This window comes from Symphodus melops, assembly GCF_947650265.1.
Source record: "Symphodus melops genome assembly, chromosome: 17".
Classification (NCBI taxonomy): Eukaryota; Metazoa; Chordata; class Actinopteri; order Labriformes; family Labridae; genus Symphodus; species Symphodus melops.
Genome location: NC_136707.1, coordinates 22,518,755 through 22,544,444, shown reverse-complemented (window position 1 = coordinate 22,544,444; position 25,690 = coordinate 22,518,755). Strand labels below are relative to the sequence as shown.

The window sequence follows — 25,690 nt, the reverse complement described above, 5'->3', positions numbered from 1 at the left end:
ATCAGCCTCTCGGGGTTTGCGTGTCGAATTGATTGATTTCATCCCATGGCAGCGCAAACAGCCCCGAGATATCAAAGTCCCTCAGGTACAAGAGAATATTTTCATCTCACCTGGAAACACACCGGTCTTGTCTCAGCTGTAACCTTTATAGTGTTTCTGTACAGCATGACAAAGGTTGCAGGTTTACAGCAGCAAACACGTCCTTAGGGCTCGCAAAAAACAAATGTTCCAAATGCATCAATCAGGGGGATTCTTCTCAGGCAAGACAAAGAAATTACATTAAAGTGGGTCAACGCGTGTTCTCTTTGCTGAAGATGTTACTTGGAAAGGTAGCTGGAAATAAAGAGAAAGACAAATGGAAGCCTAAAGCTTTATCAGACATAATTCTAGAAAAGTCCAAACAGATGTCATGAAGGTGTTTGTCTCTGGGGACAAGACGGAGGAATCTTCTCACAGCGTCCACCTTGTTCATGCTGCTTCTTTTCCTGTTGGAGGATCGAAGCTCTTCCATGGAAAGGTGAGGAAATGAGAAGTCGTTTTTTTTGTACCTCATGTGTCACTAAAGCTGCCACGGTGTCTTTAAAGTGAGGTGACCTGAAACAGCCCAAAGAGGGCGCTCGCTGTGTCTCAACCTAACTTTAGATCAACCTACCATCAGGCGGAGAGCTTTAAGCAGACCTTTAGCTGGCCACACCCCTAACGATGCTTCGCCCCATGCAGTGTGTTTTAACTATGTAATACTGCTGTCAAGAAAGGCCTTCTAACATGGGTGTGCATGTGACTTCTGCGGGTTTTGGTTCCAGCCTAGAAACACGTAGGCTTCATTTTTCAGGTTTATATTAAGAGTTATGAATGTGCAAAATTTCACTGAGGAGCATTTATTTAATCGCATCAGTCTGACCTACACACATGAATCAAGGCCGTGCATGAAAGCCATCTCCTGTCAGCTGTGGAGGCTAACTGCTCGGGGGAGATGTCCCGGCACATCGATCGTATCAGACGCTCCGGGGAGACAGGCAGATAAAGGCAGGTTGTGAAGGTGGCACAACAAAAGGATGAATCAGGTGGCCGTGAAATGAGCAGCCTGGGTGAGATCAGATGGAATGGCCGTCAATCTCCGGATGGACTGTGAGCGCTCTGGAAATCATAACTACTTCTAAAGAGGGTTTTTGTTTCTCATTCGAGTGTCTCTTTGTTCTGCGTTCTCTCTCTTTCATGCACGCTCATTATCAATATCATGACCTGGCCTTTCTCTCTCTCTCTCTACAGATTAACAGTATCCACACTTTGCCCCAGTCAACACTAATTCAAAGGGGAAGCTGGGTAACCTTTGCGACCTTTCAGATCATTTGCATATGGGTTAGGATTGAAAAGCACTTGATCTATTTCCTGCCAGGGAGGGTGTCGGTCCGAGGATCAGTGCTAATGGCTGAAGCTTATCCCTTCACGCACTGAGTTTCCCTCCTCTCTCCGTTTCTTTCTCTTCCTCTGCGACGTAAAGCCATTAGAGAGAAGGAGAAGCAGTGACAGCTGAAACCGGGAGATTGGGAACAGTGCTGACACTGCTGCTTTCAGGCTCTCTGAATATTCCTCGCTGTGCATGATTGACTGGTTTTCTCAGCACCTGGCCTGTGTTTTCTCAGATAATAGTGAAAAAATAATACAGTAACAGTGTTGAGCGAGCGGTTAATGCCGGGAAAGATTTATTTGAAGGGAGCTCTGTCGGTTCAGGCGAATGCAAGGCTGTGTGTTTTCAATACAGGTTCCTAATCCAAGTTCACGCTGCGGCGTCGCTGCTTTCTTTCAACTTAAACTCTGCATTTTTCCTTCGTATGAAAACAGTTTTTGAAGGCTGGAAAAACTCAGTTTGTAATTCTCTCCTTTTACTACATTCACAGCAGAGCAGTAAGAGCAGAAACAGTAAAACAACAAACTCAGCGTATCTTTAATCATACTTTAACAAAGAAAGAAAAAAGAATCAATGAACTCTGTTCACAGTGTTTGTAGAGATGAAACTGAATTGTTGTCCAAATCTCACCTTGGAGGTTTTGTGTGATAGAGCGAGCAGCGTTCACTGATTTATAGAACTTTTTTATTATTTTGGCAGCTGTTTATTTCCGACAGGACCAAACAGAGCTTGAAGCCGTAGATTATCAGATCCATTATTGAAGAGGTGGAAGGAAACTCTACATCGAATGTGATCGTATGCAGGTGTACATGTGAAATATGCATCTGTTTACTCATTTATTAACTCCAGAGCCGATGATATGTTGATGTTGGGTTTTGCACTTACTCCCGTGGTCCCCATGTGGCCAAAACTCCAAAAATGCTGCAAAGAGTAAATTAATGGGTTTGCTTATTAGACAGATGCCGAGTTTTCCACAGAGTAAAAATGGGATTTATTAGTATAGCAGACAGGAGTTGCTCATTTATTAAACATAACAGAGCATGTGGAACGTTTCAGACGGGGGGACCGAGCCGTCTTTTCTGCTTTGAGCAGCTGAACTAAAGAGGAAAAACTCTAAAACTTGAAGTCATTTTTGGCTTGAATTGCTTTGGAAGTCAGCCTCAAGTGGACACTACAGGTACTGCAGTTCTGTCTGCTGTGGGTTTGCTTCATTTTTCTGGATGTGGTGAAACATCTTGTTTTATAAAGCACTTAAAAACAATTTTTGAGGTCAGTGATTTGTTAGGTAAGATGCAATGTGCTTGTTGTGGCTTATTTACTCTTCTCACGCTGACTTACAGTAAGTGTTTTTATTTCAGTGACTTCACTCCAACCAGTCTCCTGAATGATCCCTCTTCATGACGGTGTAAACACACAGCTCAGATTAAATTTCCTTACCGCAGCGAGCAGGGACAAAATTGTTTGCAGAGCAGAAATTTTAGACGGAAAAATTCAATTAGGCCCACTCAAGAGATGTTACATAAGGTTACCAGATACTGCCTCCTGCAACTTTGCTGAATCGGTTATAAAGTTTGAAATTATGGTGTGCAAAAGAAAGTTCTTCTGTTGTCCTCTGAAGGAGCCAGCAAAGGCAGCAGTTTTTATTTATGTAATTTATTTATATGATATTTAGTTGGACCTTTAATTATGGTAACCTTGAAAAATATCCATGCACTTCAAAGCAATTGTTTGGGAAAGTGAACGCACAGCACAAACAGAAAGGTCTTTGCTGGCTTTCTCTTTATTTCAGCATGCTATCGTGCAGACAAAATGTGTCACACCAAGAAGGGTTTTTACTGAAAGGGGTTCAATCAGCGTGCATTTACTGTCTGTCATTGAATTAAAGGAAATGAGTCAAGACGCTTGAAACACGTCTGAGCTGCTGAGTGCAGTTGAAGGAAACTCTTGGTTCCTGTTGGATCTTAAAAAGCTCTGCGTCTTCGTGGCGGGTCTTGGTGTTAAGAGCTTTTGGCTGTTCCCTCTGATGCATGCTGTGCTATGAGCCTGGTGAGAGGGAGGATAAGAGGCACAACATCAGCCTGAACTCAGACACACTCACATTCTCATTATGCACAGCACAAGGTTGTCGGGAAGGGCAAACTATGAGGACACTCATGAATTTCAAACACTTTAAATGTGACCGAATATACTGTATCTCAAAAAAATCTTCATGTGTCTGAAATGTAATCAGAGTCCGAGCTGCAGTTCAAAAACATGAACTAACTTTAGTCCTTGAATCCTGTTGAATCCTGCCGAGGGTTTACTCTAATAAATACTGTAATAATATATACTAATGTATTTATGAAGCTTTGACTCTCTTTTACCTCAGCCGCCCTTTGGCTTCTCAATTTGCAAAACAGCTTGCAGTAATTCAGTTATATTCAAATGTTTTTGTTCTTTTATCTGCATAGAACTCGAATTTTACACTCGAAATTGACTCAACACACGACTGAAAGTAACGTGACTTTAAAAAATAGACAACTACCAGAATGGAACAAAAAAAAAAGTGCCAAAATGAAATACATAGTCCCCTCATTAAATCATAATATTAACAAAGTTTTCACTTATCCTAGCTGGTTACTCCCAACAGCTTTGCAGATTTCCATGCTGTGCCGTGTGTGTGTCTGGATTTCATCAAGAACAGGGTGATGTGTAATCAAGGTCTTTTGCACCGACGAAGAAAAACATCAGAAATGTAGAAATATGAAAGGTGACATATTTTTGCAAGATAAATTTTACCATGTTTAACATGTCTATTCACTTACCAAAGTAAGAAAAAGTCCATCCTCTCCATCTTCTGCCTGCTCCACTTTTCAGAAAACAGGCCGTTTGGAGATTTTCCCTTCATGACATCACAAAGGGCAGTAGCCCCTCCCCCAGGTGGGTGACACTCCCACAGCTAGGTGTTTGTTCTGCCCTCTGAGTCTGCCTTCTCACCGTAAACAATAGGACATGGAGCCAGAAAGCAGCAAGTACATCCGAGCCCTTCCAGAGAGGGGGCGTGGTCAGACACAGCTCATTTACATATTTAAAGCTACAGACACAGAAACAGCCTGTTCTGAGCAGGGCTGAGATAGAGGGGTTTGCATGTTTTGAGGAGCTCTGACACTTATTTAAACCGGCTGAAAAGGAGAACATGTGACTTTTAAACACTTAAGAACACAGAGAAACAAATAGAGCTGAAGCTAATAAAAATAATCATTATTTGAACCCCTTTAGTACAAATATTACAGCAGCAGAATCCTGCCTATTAAATTATACCAGAGCATAATCACAGGGATAATTTCTGTGCTGAATGAGAACTTTGCTTTAAATGTTTTCAGAACATTTCCCTGATTACATTTACAGGATTTTCACCATTAACAGAGACTAGCGTAATGATGTGAGCGCCGCCGCCATCACGGATGACTCACCTCGTCAGTTAGGCATTATTAGTTTAATTTAGGCCTTTAGGTTTGGAGAACGAGTGGTCAATAATTGGCGACATGATTAAAATTACACTTAATTTTCTTCGAGCTGTGAATAAATCTTTTCAAACCTTTCCATGATGAAAGAGAGGCCTCAGCTTTAAGCTCGCCACAGACTGAAACTTCTTCGCTGCATTTATCGTCCTCAGCTCTGACTAATAACACATGCACACTTTCTGTGTCATGAATTGGCTTTGTGAGATGAAAATGGCCCTCGCAGCATTAAGCAATCCTGTATTATCATTTTTCTAGCCTTTGTACCTCTGTGGATATAATGTGTGTGTGTGTGTGTGTGTGTGTGTGTGTGTGTGTGTGTGTGTGTGTGTGTGTGTGTGTGTGTGTGTGTGTGTGTGTGTGTGTGTGTGTGTGTGTGTGTGTGTGTGTGTGTGTGTGTATGTGTGTACAGTCCATTTGTGTGTTTCTGTGTTAAGCCCATTAAACAGCCACCACCCTCCCTAAGGTTCACGCGAGGAGAGTTTCTCTCTCTCCCATCTCTAACATCTCATATTTATCACTGCAATTAGGCGCTCTGCTGAGCGTGTAGGCACACTGGGCAAGCATCTCTCCTCCACCAGAGAGCCTGTCTGCCCTGTTTACCTAAGAGCCTGCATGCTGTGTGTGTGTGTGTGTGTGTGTGTGTGAGAGAGAGAGAGAGAAAGAAGTAAAAGAAGAAAACAGTGCCATGTTTGCCGCAAATGAAGTTTTGAGCACCCGTTGATCGTCAAGTGCTCCCTCCTTCAAGAAGCCACCAGGGCTTACTTTGTTGCAAATGTGGACTTTTGTCCTGGCTCTGCCTGTGTCTGTACTGTACGCTATCAATGACAGACAGACTGAGCTTGGAGAGCAAGAGAAAGACAGAAAAATAGAGAGAAGAGCGCTGCGGACAAAAGCAGGTTGGGGAGATGAATGAGGTGAAAGAAAATGGAGAAAGCAGGGAAGAGAGGTGCCAAAAAAAAAAAACCCTCCAGCAAGAATGGAAAAGAAAAGCAGTGTGTCGCATTGCTATCCTCTAAAGTCCAACGAAGAAAAGCGTCCATATTTAGCCTTTGAGCATATGCTCTGTATCCACAGGAGCCCAGGAAGTGAAACTGAAGCCACCACTTCATGCACAGGATGTTACTGTGCTGAAATAACACTCCGCCCTGTCTGCACCCTGCAGCACAAACAGGGTGAGGGTCAGGTGTAGAGGGTGAGGGCGGAGGAGAGGCGAGCAAAGGGCGAAAGGGTTAACAGAGAAAAGGAGTCAGAAAATATGTGTAAGAGCTAAGAGGAGACGAACGAGCGAGAGACGTAATCAAAGCCCGAGGTGACAGCTGGAGAGGAAGGAGAAATGAAACATAAGCAGGAGAGAGATTACATATGGGCTCAACATTGAATCATTATACATGTTTGTGTTGCCAACTCGTCCTGGCAGCTCAGAACATGAACACAAAGTGAGAATTTATTTTATACCAACAAGGCTAACTTTGGCAGACAGCGACGAGATTTGACTAACCCAAACTTTAACGTGCATTTTTTTTTACAGAATAGAGACTTTGTATATTCACCTTAAAAAAACAACTTTTCTTTGTTAGCTCACAAAGACCATGTGACATCCGAAGGAGTCTTGTATAACACATAAATGAAGCCGTGAGAGTTTCCTCAACTCGTCTAAGAGGCAGATTACCACCCTTCATTCTGCTTCAGTACGGCTAAATGACGAACACTCAATTAAACACACGCAGAGCACTTCTAACTCATTCCCTGTTTGGATTGTTTTTCCTCAGTTATGTTTCAGGGGACGGCCGACTGATAACGTTATAATCAGTCGTGTTGGACTGGATCATGTTAACACTTAAAAGAGGCAATGAGATAGTGTGTGTCTCAATGTACAGCGTGTGTGTGTGTGTGTGTGTGTGGCGGGGGGGGGGTTCTCAGTCCTGCTAGCATGAACGGAGGGGTAATTGCATTTAAATGAGTCCATGTTACACTTTTGATGTCTGTGGCTTTGATGCTCATGCAGAGGGAAGTGAGATGAGGGGAGGGCAGATACTAACAGGCAGAGAGGGGGGCGGGGGTGGGGGGGTGTTTCAAGGTGATGAAATTATGAAATGATTGATATAGAAGAAAGAAGATTAATAACGGAGATGTTAACATGACCTCCGAAGGTTGTTTTTTTTTCTCGTCCTTTCCAACTTATGGTCATGACATGAGGTCCACTTTTCTGGTCTACGTCTGTCGTTTAAGGCACAAGCTCTGCTCTGTCTGAGGAGGTGGAGCTGAGAGTTACGAAGAAAAGGTGTATCCAACATGTCATTATTTAATTCATTCAAATCAAAGAACAGTGGGATCACATCAGCGGACAGAAGGCTCTTTATTGTTCGTTGAATCGAGATGAGTAAATGTCGATAAAGAGAAACAGAATAAGAGACGAGTAAAGCATGCTGAATGTCCATCAGTCATTATTTGTGTATTCATAAGAAGTGTTAGAGACGCTTTCCAAAGATCCACACAGGAAGGATGTCTCCTCTGTGCTCCTCTCGCTCCATGTTGTCCACGCTTTCTCGCCACTTGGAGGTCGGCGCAGGGCGTGCACGAAGGCGGTGATTGTGTCCAATAAGTGTTCATCATTTTACACGTAACTCACGGTGCTCACCTGTTCAGTTTTACTCACCCGCGCAAACGAGGGGCAATTAAATAGATTAATCAGAATCTAATCAAGAGATCTTTGTTCCAGCTGTCATCTCGCTCAGATCTCACTGTGGATCTTCAGCTCGTCTGTAGGTGAGGAGAAGCACCGTGATGAAGCTGTAGATGATACAGTGATGGGTGGACAACACGTTCACTCCTTCATTACCAAAACAGCTATCACAGATTACGAGCTTAAGAAAGTGTAGATGTGTCAGCCTGCAGTTTCATACTGGTTAATATTATCAATAAACAGTAAAGGCTCCACATTCAGAATCCTAACAAGAACAGATTAAGCGACACGTTTTCTCATTTTCACACAGCTGCTGCGTAGATGAGGCAAAAAAAAAAAAAAAAAAAAAGGCCAACCTATGTTAAAAATGAATCAGAGAAGAAACAACTTCTCAGCCAACTCATTATTCCATGTAAATGCTATTTTTGGTAAATGATTAAAAAAAAATAAAAAAAATACTGAGCCTGAAACAGCCGGTAAAACTGACTACTAAAGGTTTATTTATTTATTAAAGGTGCTCTCTAAATGAATAGTAAAAAAAGGACGAGAGGTTGTGACGGTGTGGGCGTCTCAAACTGCCTGTTAATTATTTGTGTTGATAAACGGTAAATGGAGCTGAGCTCGTGTAGTGTGCAGCTCACACACTGATGGTCGAGGCTGCTGTGTAAAGAGACCGTCAGGAGTAATCCACACGCCGCCGCAGCAATGCAGGGTCCAGTGTCTTGCCCAAGGACACGTGGGACATGTTGCTGCAGAAAACCACCACTGAGCTCCAGCCGCCGCGTGCGTTTAAAAAAGCAGATATGGCTGTAAAAGGAAGTATTAATTCTACTGCCACAGAGATAACAAGCTGTTCCTCCTTTAAGTTTAAGTAACCTCTGAAACTGAAATCCAGTTGGACTTCTTTTGTCGATGCATCAGGTTACGGATTATTTCAGGTACTTTGTAAATTGCACGGTCTCATGGGCCGCTGTCGGCTAATTTCTTTGGTTTATTAGTTTAACAAACTGGAAATGTGTAGTGTGACCCTTTTCAGCTCTCCCCGGGGGGATCCATCTTGTTCCAGATCTGTTGTTCCTTGTTGTGTGTGTAGGTGTGTGTGTGTGTGTGTGTGTGTGTGTGTGTGTGTGTGTGTGTGTGTGTGTGTGTGTCCTCCCTGTTCGGTGGCAGATGTTCTCTTTCCTGCACATATGGTCTGCAGTCAGCTAAAGGAGAGTTAAGTAAATGTCCACTCGCTGTTTGCCGCTCTGCATGCAGGTGGGGGATGATGTTGGAAATGCCGAGGGGGCTTTGGTGTGCACAGCTCTTCGTCACTTCACATCCATATGTTGTTTAAAGTTTTTAGTATGGTGTAAACACAGACCAACAGGAGAAGCAGATACACGAGCAGCAGTGTGTGTTTGCACCTACAGTACAGTCCAAAATCTGCTGTACCTTAAATGACCACTAGAGGCTTATTTCAGGTCAAATCTCTAAAACAACCAACTCCACTGCAGAAATTAACAGCCTGGTTTAAAAATGTATTTATTTTATTATAAAACTGTTCTTAAATTATTTCAAGGTTTAAAATTATGCAGAATTGTGAAGTTTCTAATTTGCTTTGCTGAACCTGACCTGTATCCGCCGCTCTCTTCTGAATACGGTTGACAGTTGTACAGCCTCGCTGTTATGATGCACAGCCCATGAACAGAGGAAGTGGCTGTCCTTGCAGGATTGTGGGGTTCATCTCTTCCTGTCTGGCTTCAGCTGCCCTGTCTAAAAATGGCCACCAAAAAAAAACAACATTGGGTGAAAAACGCTAAAGAACGCTAGATTTCTTATCCAATCTTTAATGACGTTTCTCTCCTGTTATTCATGCACTCAATATTACAGCAGTCATTTTAATGACAGTCTATACCTGCATTTGAAATTTGCACATGTTAATATTGACATAATGGTTGTCTCACTCTGTATAGTGTTGAGTATGAGCCTCCCTCTCTCCTCCTCTTTTCCAGCTGTGCACCACACCTGGGCATCTCATGCTGTTCACAGGATTGTAGATGGAAAATAATGAAGAGGCAGCTTTAAAGTGGATTGATCCTGCGGTTCTGACAGGTGGCTTTGTGGGCATGTTGCTGAGCAGAGGTGTGTCCACACGTCTTTGATTGGGGTGACTCAAAAAGAAGATCAATGTCGAAAGTTACAATTTAAAAACGGTATGCAAGCTGCTGCAGACTGAAGCTTGTTATTCCCTAACAAGCAGTAAGACTAGCTGCAATTTTCAATGCACACATTTCTTTCCTATATGCACCTGTTTTGTGTAATAGATGTGCACAGATTTTATTGACAACTTAAAGCTCTTACAAAGAAAATATTCGTCACTGACACGCAGAGAAAACGACTAACAGCCTCTCGACACACAGCCGGAATAATTCATTTTCACTTATAAGGCGTTTGGGATTTTGGGGTGACACCTGGGGCGGCCAATCAGATTTCAAGGATGGCCCATGCCGTCACTGGTCGTCTCTCTGGACACGCCCCTGCTGTCCGGATTAATGCTGCGTTTATGTGGCGACAGAAACATCGTTAAAACGAGTGTCCAAGTTGTAAAATGCTCATGAACATGAATTTTCCAAAGAAACTCGAGCGGGACAAGAAAACAGCTTGAAATAAATCTTTACCACTCTGGCTGCTCTATTTCATGCATTCTCTGGCTAAGCAAGTTTATATAATAGCCTAGACATGTCAAAATAAAAGTGCATACATTAAACATTTCTGGGTTTAAGTCTTGTAAGGTCTGAATGCATTTTGTACCCAGCTTTTGAATCTGCTTGAATTCTAGGATGCATACAGAAATAATCAATAGACTGTGTCAAACAAATCAGGAAGGAGTTTTGCCTGTAAATCACAACATGACTCATCGCCTCTTTAAACTATAAACTTTATACACTGCTGATATTCTGTTCAGTGTTAAAGATATCGACGTTACAGATTCAGTTCTCGTGCTTAAAGTGCCGCCACATGATAAAACGTGAAAGGCTTCAACTCAAAGCAATCAGGAATCTGTGTAGATGTGAAAAGAGTGTGAATGTATATTTGTGTGTAGCGCTGCAGAGAGGAGCTGCTCCGCGTCTCCAGGTGAGAGTCAGGTGTTTCAGTCTGCACTGCAAATTTCCATTTCAGTACACATCAGTGCAAATGTCAGTAATCATTGCCTTCATCTTTTAAACACACACATCCACCAACACTACACACACTTACATGTCGGCCTTACAAGCCTCTGTGTGCGTACACATGCTTGTGCTGTTTGAAAGTGTTCCTGCTGTTAAATCAGTTTTATGAAGATTTTCCTTCTTATGTCCGTCACACTCTGTCACATGCTAAACATGTACAGAACGCGTGTTTTACAGCTCGCAGAGGAGAATTGGACATGAGGGATTTAGCATTTCAGCTGAACACAAACAACATGCTGTCTATTAAATGAATGTACATGAATCATCTTCTCATTGGTTCTGTGGTGTCATTCCTGTGGACAGTAGACAGAGGGCAGAGTAAATCAGATATGAGGAGACTTCACTCTGTGTCCGCCATCGTCTGTGAAATGCTTGCTGGGAATGAGCGAGGTGCTGATTTGCATGATCACACTGCACGAGCCGGAGAGCCAGAGAGCCAGAGAGCCAGAGAGCCAGAGAGCCGGAGAGCCGGAGAGCCGGAGAGCCGGAGAGCCGGAGAGCCGGAGAGCCGGAGAGCCGGAGAGCCGGAGAGCCAGGGCTTCACTGTTCACCACAAAGTCAGGCAGGAAGATCAGCAAACACTCTACATCAGTGTAATACCATCTGACACTGTTTGCAGCTGAGCTGTGGCAGGTCTGATGACACACACACACACACACACACACACACACACACACACACACATACACTCATGCATGCTTTGTCTCATTTCTGTGAAAGTGTGTGTCCAAGGACACTTAAATCTTCTGGTATTTCAAAAGCTGTTGCTCGGAGCAACATTTTCAATGAATAGTCGAGCATATCAAACTAACACACTAATACTGTCTTGCCTGTTTAAAATCGCTGCAGGGTGAGCATGAAAGACAGCAACGCTAGCCAGAGAGCATCAGTGGACAGGTGCATGACGGATCGCCGTACAAGGAAAGAGGGACGATCGATACAGAGCTATTGAAGCCCTGGATCGATGAAAGGCCAAAGGGTTCACAATGCAGAGGCCACCTCCCAACACCCTGCATCGCTTCACGGTGTGAGAGCAGTGCATTAAAGCTTGTAAAATGTGAGAGTGAATGAGTGCGCATTTGACAGGGCGACAAAAAAAGCCAGCTTTGCTTGTGGCATCTGCAGTAAATATGTGCCTCCCTCCTGCTGTATGAGCAATGATGTGTGCATGCACTGTGTCCAAGATGCCATGACAGCCCACCCATGTGTGAGCACAGCACGGATCAATAGCTGCTAAGCAAATTTATTGCAGGAGCTGCACCTCGGGGTGGGAGACTCCAGGAATTACATGTTTGTGGGGGATTTACACTTTTAGATTGCTTGGTGCTAAACACGCCTGTGACATTGTGTCATACAGGCAGAGGCTCAGATTTAAACAGCTTTACGTGATCGCTCCAGTGAGGATCAGCTCAGGGTGCCACATTATTGTACACATGACAGGCGGGCTGCAGCAATTCAAGTTTTATACCATCATATATACCGCTACATGATTGTGTTACAGAACATGCTGGTCTGCATATTCTGAGCCCGCCCTCTGCCTCTCATGATCAGCAAGGAGCAAACTGTGCGCGCTTCTATTCAAGCAGCCACCCGCTTTGAAGTCCAACACCAAGCTTTTATCTTGTTATCTTGTTATTTCATTGTATTCCCCTGCGCGATGCCATGCAGCGTCCCGAGGGGTACAACAAATACCCAGGGCCCTCCCTTTTATCCAGAACACACAGCCGACAATGACGGAGGGAGCGAGGGGAGGAAGGAGAAGAAAAGAGGTCCATTTTTTGTTTGAACTAGAACAGAGGGGAATTTCCTGTTGACCCTTTACTGTAATGACGAGCCTAATTAATCAGATACATTATTCATGGGATGGAAAAATTGTGCTGTGAAAGAGGAGGGGGGGATGAGGGAGGAGACAAGTCTGCACCCTCAGCGTTTTCCAAAGAGGAGAACACTGGAGTGTGTGTGTGTGTGTGTGTGTGTGTGTGTGTGTGTGAGCCTTTTAAAATCCAATCATACACAGAGTGTTCAATGACATGAATGTCTTTAGAAGGTTGCCTTTGTGCAGTACGTCTGGTCCTGTTTATTCTGCGGTCATCATACCATCATGTCCTTTTAATCTTCAAATACAGAATCTATGATTTAGTCCAGAAATATGAAAACGTTTGTGTTATTGCTTTCATGAATTTTTAATTACGTTTGGACGTACTTCTGTTAGTTCTGTTTTTTTTTGTGCAGCGCCAATTCACAACAAATGTTACACCAACAGACATTACAAAAGAGCAGGTGAAAGACTGTAGTCTTTGTGATATCGTCTGCAAAGACCCAACGTTCATCCATCAAGAGCAACATTCAGCAAAGTTACAGCAGCAAGAAAAAGGGTGAACAGACATCTGATGAATCTGCACCGCGCTGGAAAAACAGGATCGAGAGTGATTCCTCCCCCAGCTGAGTCAAACCCGACTTACATGGAGAGAGATGCATTATAAAGCGAGGGGGGTGTTTCTTATTTAAAAGGTTTATTTTGTGGTTATTGCTTTAAATTAAATCCGTAAAGAGAGAGAGAGAGAGAGAAAGTGGGGAGTAACATGGGAGTCACAGGTCAGATTCAAACCCGGCTCTGTACGTGCAGCGCCTGCACTAACCACCAGGCTACTAGCACCCCAAGTTAACTGGTGTTTAATGAAAGTCTCCTGTAATAAACTCTTCAGCAATCAAAGCGTACATAATGAAATAATCAATAAAGCATCTTTGGATCACAGCACAGAGATCAATGTTTCATCCATCCAGATGGAAAATGAGGAAATCAATCTGATGTCAATCAACAGACAATGAGCGGGGTCGATACAAATTACACGAGACAACCACGATCGGTCACGAGGGACAGCATCATGGATTCCTTTTATAATGAGGGGCGTTCAGGTGCCACCGTGTCTCAGATCAATATCTAAACACAAGAGACGCCGAGGGTCCTCTAATGACGCTCCAGTCACCTCTGCTCAAATCAACGGGTCGCTCACCTTTGTCATCTGTGGAGGAACGTTCAAGCGCTCAGTGAAAACAACTAACTAGTATAACGATGCTCCTTTCATAACTTCACATTCCTCCGGGTGACTCCGGCGCTAATGGTCATTTGTTCTGCTCCAGCTCTCCTCCAGGTTTCTCTCCCTGCTGGCCGTGTGTGTGTGTGTGTGTGTGTGTGTGTGTGTGTGTGCGCACACTGAGGCAGGTGCGTTAGCTTTGTGAGGGGGATTAACTCTCATTTCACCTGGTGCATAATTCCACGCTACAGCCGGTTGTTATGGTACAAATTAGGCAAGGTCAGGTTGAGCCGTTGCCATGGAGACAGGGTTACACCCAGGGGTGGTTTGGCCACAGTTTCTTAGATGTCTGCGTGCCAGTGTGTGTTTCAGGGGTGAAGGATTTGTCACACGTCAGATCAAACAGCCAGCAGATCTCCATCACCGACTTCTGCTGAGTTCACGTTTTTATACTCTAACGCCAAACGTAAACCTCGCCGCTTCTCTGAACCTGCTCTCACCTCCTCGTATTGTGAATGCATTAGCAAGAAAAATAAATCTCCCCTCTGCCTGTTTGTGTGTTTCATCCTCTTGTCACTCTTGTTGCTTCCTTACGAGCTTCCAGAGGAGGAGACACCACAGGGGACAGGTTTGTCCTCACTCCAGCGCCTGCAACAGCGGCTTTGATGTTCAGGTGGGACGACGAAAAAACTCCCACTGGCTGCCACCCTGCCTCCTAGCTCCAGGTGGCTCATCTAGGGCCAGCACTGCAAACACTGCGGGGGGACAAAAAGCGCGAAAGAAAAATAGTGAAGAGAGAAAGCGAGGAAGAAAAAAAAAAAAAAAAGCTGCTGGTCTGTTATTCGTTGATTGGGAGCCCATTCCTGCGGTGGAGCCATCTGCTGAGGGAAGGAGAGAGAGACGAGCTGCAGAGCAAACACTGAAGCGTGAGCCACTCCACTTCCATTATCACTGCTGAGAATGTAGCTTTTACAGCCTGCAAGCGAAACCACTGGATGCATCACGAGAGGAACATTTGGGCACGTTTCTGTAGAATGCAATACAATGCAACAGGACAGCCATCATTCTGCAACTAATGCCGTTTAACTTCTGTTCAGGCGGGTTGGAGAGACGACTCCATGGTACATTAAGAAGCTACATTGGTGTTGTGTAATATCAGGCAGCAGCTAACAAAACGCTTCAAGTGGTCTTTAAGCTACAAGTTTGCTTCATCAGAACAGCCATGTAGAGAATGCAAACAGAAGGTTTCTGCAAGATTTCACCTTTCTTCCTGGGAGAGGCATCACATTCTTGAAACGTTTCTTCCGCTCCCTCGTCCTCACACGTGCACAGATGCAGGATGAGCTTAGCCTCACAGAAATACAGCCAGGTAGCTTCAAATTTTTATAAATGTGTCGTTGACCTAAAAAAAACTCAAGAACCAATTACGGTTGTCCAGAATGATAAACTTCTTTTTGATACGAGAACAATATTCATACTTGTTTTGATATCACAGCAACACAAATCCAAGTCCTTGGAACCCAAAATGGGGAACGTTCTCGTTTAAAATGATCAAACAAGCTCCTGCACACCGACTCAATCCACAAACGTGTTTGCAACCTTTCAGTGAAGTGTAGTTTAGACTGTGTGCTCGTAACGTCTGATGGATTCAGTCCTCTCCTGAGCACCTGTCTTATGACAATATGTTGTTGTTTTTAAAGCTTCGGCACTTTTAGATAACTAAGTTTAATAAAATAATTTATTTTAAATTCTAACACAGTGTTCACAAACTTTTAATACTTCAGTTTTGTGCAAAAAGGATGCCACAGGCTAGTCCAAAGTGGTGGATATGCTGTGATAGATTGGTGCTTGTGCTTCATTAGTCAGCGGGGTTAATAATCTGGCTGCTGCATTCTGGATTTACTGTAAACGCTTTAGAGATGATGATAGCTACAGTCATTAAAACGTGAGAAGATCAGAGTGTGTATTCATATCCCAAGATCTAAAATATTAACGTTTGTGTTGATTGCACAGAATAGGGTGTTAGCAGATGATTCAGGTTCTCACAGTTTATTAAATATGAGTTCACAGCCATGAACAGTAACTACACTAAACAAAGTCAAGGATTGTACTATCTAGATTTCCATAAAGCATGATGAAACTCAGGGTCACCGACACTTTAGAGCATGAAGAAAAAGGTTGAATTAACAAGCACTACACTGCTTTATGCGTCTGTCTGCAGTGCCTTTAAGGATACCTGGTTTCACTGCAATAATAATACACAGGGAAAAAAAAGAATCAAAGCCAATAGCTTTCTGCTACGGCTGTGCAAGGAGTAATGAAACAGGAACTAGCTCAGCACAAAGGGTAGCTGCCCTATGGGTAAATGATATTCCCTCCTTCAGAACATGACTGACAGCTGACATAAGCTCTGAGTGTGTGTTGGAGTTTGGATCATTAATCAGACAGCACGCCGACAGCACTGATGAATTGCCTTCTCCACTGCATAATCTACGTGCCGCTTCCTCCCGACCTTCACTTGAGATTCACTGTCTGTGTAAAAAGAGGAGAAAAAAAGTCGAGAAAGAAGAAGACAATCCATCTCCATTATCCTTTTTCACCCCGGTTATTTAGCATCACATCACGCTCACTCCCCTCCGTCTCTCCTCTTGTTTCCTGCTCTATCACTTTTTCATTTCCCCCGGCTTCTCAGCTCGTTGTCTTTCTGTTGTTTTTCCACAGCCTACAACGCCTACCCGGGGGAAATACTGCTTTCCTTAATGACATGTAAACATTGTGGGGCTGCAGAGAGAGTGTGATGTTAATGTTGCAGCCCTGTTGAGAACGAGTTAGTAGGCCACTATCAGGGATTCCTGCTGCTCCAGCGTGTGCATAATCATGCAATAACAGGCTTGATGTATGTGAACTAATGCTGTGGCTGCACCGCCGTGATGCAACCACCACTCCTGCTTGATATGAAGGTGCACACTGCCTCCTGCTGTTCAGTGATGCAAAGTAACATATCTGCAGTGTGCATGCTGTAGCAACATTATAACCTACACTTCTTCCATATGATCAAAAGCAGAAAACAGTTATTCATTTCTAACTGTATAATACAATCAGCTGCTCCATGCATTGCATAGCTGCCAGTCTACCTCCCCACTGTATCTGGCTCGCTCCGCTCTATGGTTCATTGTTTCTGTATTTCGGCATCTGTCCCAGAAGTTAACAAACCATCCGAAGCACACCTGCTTCTGTGGTGTTCTGGGACAGGAAGCCAGGAGAGGACACCTTTTCTGCAGCTTCGGGGGGGCGACATCTGAGCGGTCACAGGAGAGACACAGATGGGAGCAGAGGTCACAGCTGGGCCAGGCCGCCTGCACAATTAAACATGATTACATACAGTAAATGAATAAATTGCCTGTTAGAGGCACAAACGCCTCACACTGCTTTTTTTTGTTTTCTACTGAGACTATGCAAAGCAGGTGTTTCCTCCTGACAATGATGATGAGGAAAAACACACTTAAGCTAAAGGACAGTTCTGAATTTAAAAGCGAACAAACCGAGCTCGTGCATTGTGATCACCTCTAAACTGAGACATTTGCACATGCACACTTCATCTTTGGATATCATCGAGTGAGTAAAACTGATCTCAGGTGAGTGAACATGTTCAAGTGCTGCAATTTGCCTTCAATATATTCGACATAAACCTGAATTAGTCCTGTTTGCATACTAAGCCTTGATGATATCTAAGCACATTACTAACTCTATTTAAATGTTGAATGCATCCTGAGCATCTTTTTCCGCCTTCTGTTGATGTCAGTCTGAGAGGTGAATGCTCATTAATCTGAAACGCCGCACATTAAAAATGTTGCACAGGTGAAAGTTCATGTCTGCAGCTTCCCTCTCTTTGCTTTATTCCACACAGTCTGCAGTAAAGTCTCCAGGTTGTGGGTTGAACACTGACCTGCGTGCACAGTACAGTAGCTATTAATTACACTCAAATGATGACCTCGAACAGAATGCTGCAGCTTTCTCCACAGGTGCTTTGTAAGGAAAGGTCAGGAAGGAAGAAAACACATCCAGCCCGGTGTGTGGGCCGCGTTAGGGGCACACAATAAAAAGGAGGGGAAACAATACGCGTTTGACTCAGAGTTTATGAAATGAAACAGAAAGTTTTAAGGCTCTTTGGACACAATAATAAAGTGGAACATTAGTGAGGAAGAAGCTTTGGTCAGCACTGATGGATATAAATGTTCGTGTCCTACAAGGTTGCTGGCTTTCAGCCCGGCTGGCACTGACAGGATCCGGGTTCTCACTGGACTGTAAGAGGACGACTGGAGGTGCAAAGTTTGTGTCTTAATGGAAGTGTAGATCGATAAGCACTCAGCAGGATGAAGACATTATACAGGACGGACTCTCTGCAGACTACAGGTGGCTCGAGAAGTGTTTACAGCGCACATGCAGTCAGAGATCATGGGATTCACCCCAAATTACACAAATACTGTGCCTGGAAGTTCAGCTTCATGCTTATGATTTTGTCATTAATGTTGTGAAATAATTAAATATTTGCAACTTAAAAGAGGGTGTGTGTGTGTGGGGGGGGGGGGGGGAAGTGCCTCATTGGAACATTTCTATAAGTATGTTTCTCATCCTGCTTTCTGAATTCATTTTGAGGACACGTGGAGGACTTTCATAGCTCTGACTCCTTCAGGGATAAACAAGCAGAGACGTCTTCAGTTCAGGGTTTGAACTTCATGTAATGAATGTTTTTCATGTTTGAAAGTCTTGAAGACCCCCGTACCTTTAATAACATTTGAATGTTCTTACATGGCTTCCTACTGAATGATGAAAAGTCAAACTGTCAGGAGGCAAAAGTTAAGTCGCCCAGTTAAACGTTGACATAAATAGATTTAGTCCAGAATAATGGGACACTGCTCATTGACTAAGTAACATCAAACATAAGATTAATGATGTAATGCACTTTATATGGAGCGCTTATGGAAAGTCATTCACAGTCGAATCCAACGAAGGATGAAAGAAAAACACCACACCATCAAAATGTTTTCACCTTTTATTCATCGAGACAACATGGACAGTAAAAGCAGGTCAAAATTAAACAAGTCTTCAGTCTTCAAAATCTTTTGATCAAAATGAAATCAGTATTTTTTTTTGTTTGTTTTTTACAGTAAGGGGACATGAGCAATCATGGCGAGCTGGACGTGGAGGAGGGGAGAGACACGCCCGCTCAGGGCTCTAACATTGTACATACGCGTTCATCTGACTTTAGAAAAGAAGGGGCGGGATGTGAAAGTGGAACCTGACACACAAAAAGAAACCACAAGCACTGACTTTATTTCATTTTCACTAAATGCTGAAAAACAAAGATGTGGAAAGTTTTTTTTTTTTTTTTAATAAAAGAAAACACAAAAAGCCATAATCTCCTCTGAGTTTGGTGAAGTGATGCCCGGGGACATGTAGAGCATGAAACAGATGAACTACAAACTAAACCTCCGAGATCAACCGGGAAGGGAACATGACAACCATCTCCTCACACATGTTCATGTTTTTAAATAAGCCACTACACAACTGTGGGTCACCTTGTTTGTAAGCAGCGAGGTGTCAGGTTCAGGGACAGGATGGGTGCGCTCTTCCACTTTTTCCTCCGCCAGGTCGCCCAGCTTCCCCTGTTCAACAAAGATGTTCACAAAATGTCATGTTAGAAAAGGTCCCGCAACAAGGTGGAGGTTTAGTTTAAACATCTGCTGCTACTGGAGCAACATCAACATCTGGATAAAAAACTACCAGTCAAATGTATCCCTCAAGTTAGCCACAGAGGAAAGTGAAGGTTGTAAACATTTAACTGCTTATGATGAACAGACAAATCCTGACGTGGATTAAAAAAGATCTACCTAGGAACACCTATCAAAAGTTGATTCTAAAAAAAAAGGTTTGGTCACTACCTTGCACCCTAAACACACCGACAGGCCTGCTTGATATTCCCAGCAAAGATGCAAAAGTGCAATTAGTATTTTAGCCAATTTAAAAGATGGCTTCCTCTGTGACGTTTAAAATCTCACTTTGAGCATCTGGAGCAGGTATATCAAGCAGGCTGCCTCTCAGCTTTAAACAAATAAAAGTTCATCTCTGGCATTTCTAAGACAACCTCATAACCTTTACAAAACATATCTGAACTTTACTTAAAAAAAAAAAAAATGTACACAATCAAGCTTTTACGTCCATGTTTTGGAGAAGTACAGAATAGTTCTTTCTGACAGGCAACAGCATTCAGAAATGGATGTGGGTAGAGAAAGGAGTACCTGGGGTGAGTACCTGCACAGTTTGACAGTCAGAGAGTATCCATGATTTTTAATTTGCCCTTTTCTCATGTGGTCTCGCTCACAACACCAACGCTGTGTGAGGTGTGGAAGTCAGCTGCAATTCATTCGATAAACCCTACCCTCCAGTTAGTTAGTTACATAAGGCCCCCCGGTGCTATGACACCCCCCAAACACACACTGCATGGTATTATCAGGCACAGGAAGCTGGACAACAAATCCAAGGCATTTGAGAAAAGGATTACTGTCGAATAAAGTTGCTTTGTTTTTCACATACACCTTAGACTACGGCTGTCTGCGTGTTTACACGTGAGCAGGAGAAATCCCCACGTCATCTTTGTAGACACACAGAGGAGGATTCTCTCCCTTTATGGAGGGAACATCTAAAATGTACTCTTTCCTAGTTCAAAGAAAAAAACAAACACAGGGTAACACAGGCAGGAAAATGTTACTGGTTAATACCTTTTCTGCCATTTTGCCTGCAAAGACAAAATACATCCCATATACAAAGCGAGGGGTACCTCAGGGCATGTTTGCTCAGGACTACACTGGCTTTTCCCTCTTGGCTTTGTGTGAATGTTTTCTACTTTCTTCTCATTCATCGGGCCTAGTCCTTCATCTTCAGTGCATACTTATGATGCACTATTTGAAAACAGGATAAAGATATATGCGAGAAGTACATAAGACAAAAATCATAGGCATTGAACTGAACTTAAACGGGGAGGGAGAGGTAGGGAGAGAGGGAGGGTGAGGGAGATGGGAGAAGGGGGGGGAGGAGGAGGGTTCAGAGCCAGGGGGGAGCAGGGAGGAGGCCGCACTTACCTGAGCCTGATCTGAGGTCCTATCAGATCAGTTTTAATTGGACTGAGTGTCACCTTCAGAATGGAGGAGCTCTTGCTGGCCGTTAAGCAGCGGGGAGGAGGCAGAGGCAGCCACCTCCGTCTCCATCGGTTCCACTTCTGACGAAGCCTTGATGGCGGCTGCGTCGCCGCCAGAGTGCTTGTCTTTCTTCGAGCTGCTTCTCTCCTCGGTTGACTTACGGTCTGAGAAAACATGAGGCGTTTATGAGTCACTGTCCAACGTGCTGTGCAGATTTTTCACCTCTGCACCCGCTGACGTCCTCACCTTTGTCTTTGGATGACCGCTCTCTGTCCCTCTCCTTGTCGCGGTCCTTGCTGCGGCTGCGGTGGCGGTGAGATTTGCGCTCTGAGCTGCGAGACCTCCTTCGCTCGCGGCTGCGGGAGCGACGTTTTCTATCGGAGCGGTCCCGGCTGCGCCTCCTCTCCCGGTCTCTGTCCCTGTCCCGGCTCCTATAAAAAGAGGAAAATATGGTGGTGAATATTAAGAAACAGAATGCATTGATTTACAAATTTAAAAAAAAACTTTCAAGGTGATACATTTGTGTTCAATGGGATTTCATGCAGTTGGTCATACCTGCTGCGTTTGCGGTCCCTGTCCCTCTCCCTGTCCTTGTCTCTGCTCCTGGACCTTCTCCGATCACGGGATCTGCTCCGTTTCCTGTCTGACGCTCTACTGGAGTGGCGGCTGTTGGAGTGGCTTCTGCGTGCCCTCCTGTCCCGGTCCCGGTCTCTGTCTCTATCCCGGTCTCTGTCTCTGTCCCGGTCTCGATCTCTGTCTCGCTCTCTCTCACGCTCCCTCTCTCTCTCCTTTTCTCGCTCCCTCTCCTTCTCGCGTTCCTTCTCTCGCTCCTTCTCCTTCTCTTCCTCCTCTTTGCGCTTTTTCTCCCGCTCCTCCCTCTCGCGCTCGCGGTCCTCTCGGTCCTTCTTGAGTGCGGGGGTTTCACCTGGGGGCTCTTCTGAGCGCCGACGAAGTTTCTCCTGTAAGCAAGAGCGCTAATCTTAACTACGAAAAGTCGATCCAAATGTTTCAAAGAGGTCCATAAAATATTTAAGTTTTTCTCCTCTTGCAACAATGTCAGAACTCTGAATAAAGAAATGATGTTTCATCCTCAGAAACTCTGGTTACCTTGAGCTCCTCCACAGTGGATTTGATCTTAGCGTAGCCCATGTGTTGCTTGCCCATCAAGTGGTCGTCCACGCGTGATTGTGCGTCCCCCACGATGAGGAAGGCCCCGCACACCTCGCACACCTCCATCTGTTTCTCCTGGGCTGCAAAGCTCTCGATTGTCTGGAAGAATATGAAAATCAAAACGTGTTTTTTAGCAGTTAAAACAACACAAGAAGAAAGTGTAGGCTGACCAGGATAGAGCTCCATGACTCACCGAGGGCGTGGAGCTGAGCAGCTCCCTCTCCTCCTTCAGCTGCTCCACCAGCTTCATCATTCCCTGGGCCTCCTCCACTCTGCCCTCCGAGCCCAGCTCCTCGATCTGAACAGAAGCAAAGCAGAGACAAGACAGATCAGCTTCATCATCATCAAACTGTGTGAATGAGAATGAAATATCTTGTATTGTCTTTTCATGCAAACCTGTAACACTAGGTCTTCAATTTTCTCCGTTAGAACCTGGGCCTTCTCCTCGTTCTTTCCCGATGGACCAGGACCCTGAAGGATCAAACACACTGTATCTCAGGTGCAAACCACAGCAGCTGTTTCATCTCCCTTCAGGTTGATGATATGCAATAAGTTTAGAGAGGAACGAAAGGTGCACTGACTCGCATAATATACATTTAATTAAGAGACCACTGAACAGAAATTCAGCAAAAATAAAAGGTTCCAAACCCCTGCATTCTGCTGAGCTTGGGAGAGTGCGAGCCGGGCATGTCCTCTTCGAATCCGCCGTTCCACCTCTGCCAGGAGGGACTGCAGGTAACGCAGGAAGTCTCGTTCATATCCCTCCTTCATGAACCGAGAGCTTTTCTCATAGCTGCAGTGGATGGGATAGAAAGCGTTAATAAGGTGGCAACATATAGACACAAACATTACAACCTCCCCCCCCCCCCAAAAAAGCGGAACTCACGTTGTTCGAAGATTTTCATCGTGGATTTTCTCACAAGGACCTGTGAAAGAATGACACGCTTCAGTATCTTAGAACAGCCGAGGTTCATCAGGAAGTTACCTCACATATCCTTCCCTTTATTTATAATAAAAAGTATCGTATGTCCAATAAGATGCTGCCACACAAACTGGTTTCTTACCCAGGTCAGATCGGGTGTTTGTGAAGAGCTCAGCAGGGCAGAAGCCACACAGATAGTATCGACAGACCTAACACAGGGAATAGGGAAGTAAAGATTAATCATGAGGCAGTTAAACATCGACTCAAAGCTTTTTGGCTTCCCAAGACAGAAAATTAGCTGAGAAGGTAACAAAAAAACGGTGTGCAAATACTGCAGCTTTAAATACAGAACCACCAACACGATGCAGCTTTTATATCTCAATAAATCGTGAGAAGAGTTAATCATTACATCCCCAGTGCTGAGAAAATACAGATTATTTCATACGTTTCTCCATGATCAGTAATGCTTACCTAACTGCAACAATAACGTGGTTTTAACTCTCACGTTTGAAGTTAGACCAGCTCCACTATGTGAAGCAGGTAAAACACCCATCAGGACGGGAACTACAACTCTGACTGAGGTTAAAGGTGGTAGAAAAAAACAGCTTTATAATTCATAACGGTTTAATCTTCTTAGCAGCGAGTTAGCATTAGCATATACTGAAGCTAAATTGCACGCGTCCCTGACGACACTTTAAAAAAAAAAGAAAAAGCAAATTTCGAGTGTTTTCTGTTTAGAGGTATGTTAATAGTCGTTTTTATGTCCGACAAATCTCACAGAGTGTATTTTTTTAAAGTCCCAGAGTACTGTAACATTCGTTCACTTCTCAAAATGAGCTAGGCTAGGCTAAGCTAGATGCTAACTTACGCTCTCGTCGTCCCAGCGCACGTTGCATCGCTTTTCATCCGGGGCCAAATTTCTGTCTCGGCCCATCAACTCATCGAGTAACTGGGCTGCTGAGAGCATCGTGCCTGGATAGAACGAAGCCCCACTTTAAACCACCACAGTGTGTCCGTATGAGCCTTTTTTTACACCATTTAGTTCTTATGATCAAAATGGCAGACACGCTGTAACAACGCCCGTTGGCTTCATCCACCAGTCCAACGGCAGCTGCGTTAACCTCTGAACCGGAAGTACAATTTGGACTACGAAATGACGTTTTATTTTCACCAAACCAGCAATCGCCCTACGAGTAGGTGGATTAATACAGACCACAATTCTGTCATACCAAATGAAGTCAAAGATCCAAAAACGGTAATTGTAAAATTAATAAAAACGCATTCACGCAAATTAGTTGGATTATTTTATTTTGAAAGTATTTACCAGTCTAATTTGATAACAGACTAACTGCAAAATTCCACTTAAAGTAAGGGACTATTGCAAACATCTGCGAATAAATTACTGCCCAATTACTGGCTTTTTGGAGGAGGACTTTAAACTTTGGTGGAGTCACAATATCTTTGACACATCGCTCAAACCCAGGTGTTCACAGTGTCATCACATTTTCAGATAACACATCTGTATTCATTATTTTTTAGCATGAATTAGTTGTGCCAAAGCAAAACTTAATGGAGGTCGTTAGAGTTTTTCAGATTAGGGTGTGTTGTTGTTAGAGAACAACAACATGTTCTAAAAACCTTTCCACCATAAAACATTTCTGAAGATTTACTGCATAATGACATGGACGGGCATCGTCTGGGCAAAGTTCTTTAGGCTATAAAGGCTGAAGTGTGTGGCAATGATTTACTTGCTCCACACTTGTCACCATACTAATAAATATGAAGTAAGTAAAATAGATCAACCACACTTTCAGGTGAAGAAACAAACAAACAGACAGTCAAACCACAGGCTGAGAGCTGAGGCGGGTTTTAACCTTGTGACAAACCTGTCAATCATGTCAGCTGCACGCATAATGTAAAGACTGAGGTACAACAGAGACACAAAGTTTGAGCCGTAACAGACATGAACCAGTTATCTGACCTTTGGATACTGTTTTGATGCACACACACACACACACACACACACACACACACACACACACACACACACACAAACACACGTGCACACACACACACACAGGATAAACATGTTAATTTCTACCGTAATCTTATTTTCTCAATCATCAGATAATATAATGGATTATTCCAGCTCTGTCAGTAAGAAATGTTGTATTTACTTTATTATACGATATGAATATGTTTCAAGCACTTTGTGGATTCTGCACGTTGACGAGTACAAACACACCTTGCACTTGTTTTAAAAACATGCAGCAAATATGAAATGAAAGTTCACAGAAGAATATAAGTATAGAGGAAGAAGGGGACAGTGAAGGGCAGGTGGGCTCAGCTGGATGTAAGAGCCAGGTGACATGAACAGGTAAACACGGAGAAAAAGGCAGAATGAGTAAATATAAATATACTGAAAAAGACATTTAGATATCAAGACATCACTGCTGTTTGGAAAAACTGATAAAGGCAGTCTGTCAAGATTATTTTGTTTCCTTTGTATTACATCTTGTGTATCGACACATTAAAAAACACAGCAGGTACATATCAGAAAG

The 25,690-nt window shown here is 43.7% G+C and overlaps 2 protein-coding genes across 2 annotated transcripts in view; one reads left to right on the top strand and one right to left on the bottom strand.

Annotated features, from left to right (window-relative positions):
- Positions 1–18,881: 18,881 nt before the first annotated feature.
- luc7l3 (LUC7-like 3 pre-mRNA splicing factor) lies at positions 18,882–24,283 on the bottom strand. Its single transcript, XM_079367065.1, has 11 exons — positions 23,998–24,283; positions 23,272–23,338; positions 23,094–23,133; positions 22,856–23,000; positions 22,604–22,678; positions 22,401–22,505; positions 22,145–22,306; positions 21,593–21,996; positions 21,284–21,468; positions 20,981–21,201; positions 18,882–19,507 (listed from the first exon to the last, which is right to left on the bottom strand). The coding sequence occupies exons 1-10, from the start codon at positions 24,094–24,096 to the stop codon at positions 21,014–21,016; spliced, it is 1,470 nt and encodes a 489-aa protein (XP_079223191.1). The 5' UTR covers positions 24,097–24,283; the 3' UTR covers positions 18,882–19,507; positions 20,981–21,013.
- Positions 23,345–25,690, top strand: part of LOC306838692 (uncharacterized protein) — a 173,518-nt gene continuing 171,172 nt past the window's right edge. The window contains exon 1 of the mRNA XM_079367022.1: positions 23,345–23,717. The gene's annotated coding sequence lies outside the window, so the exon portion shown is untranslated. The remainder of the gene's footprint in view (positions 23,718–25,690) is intronic.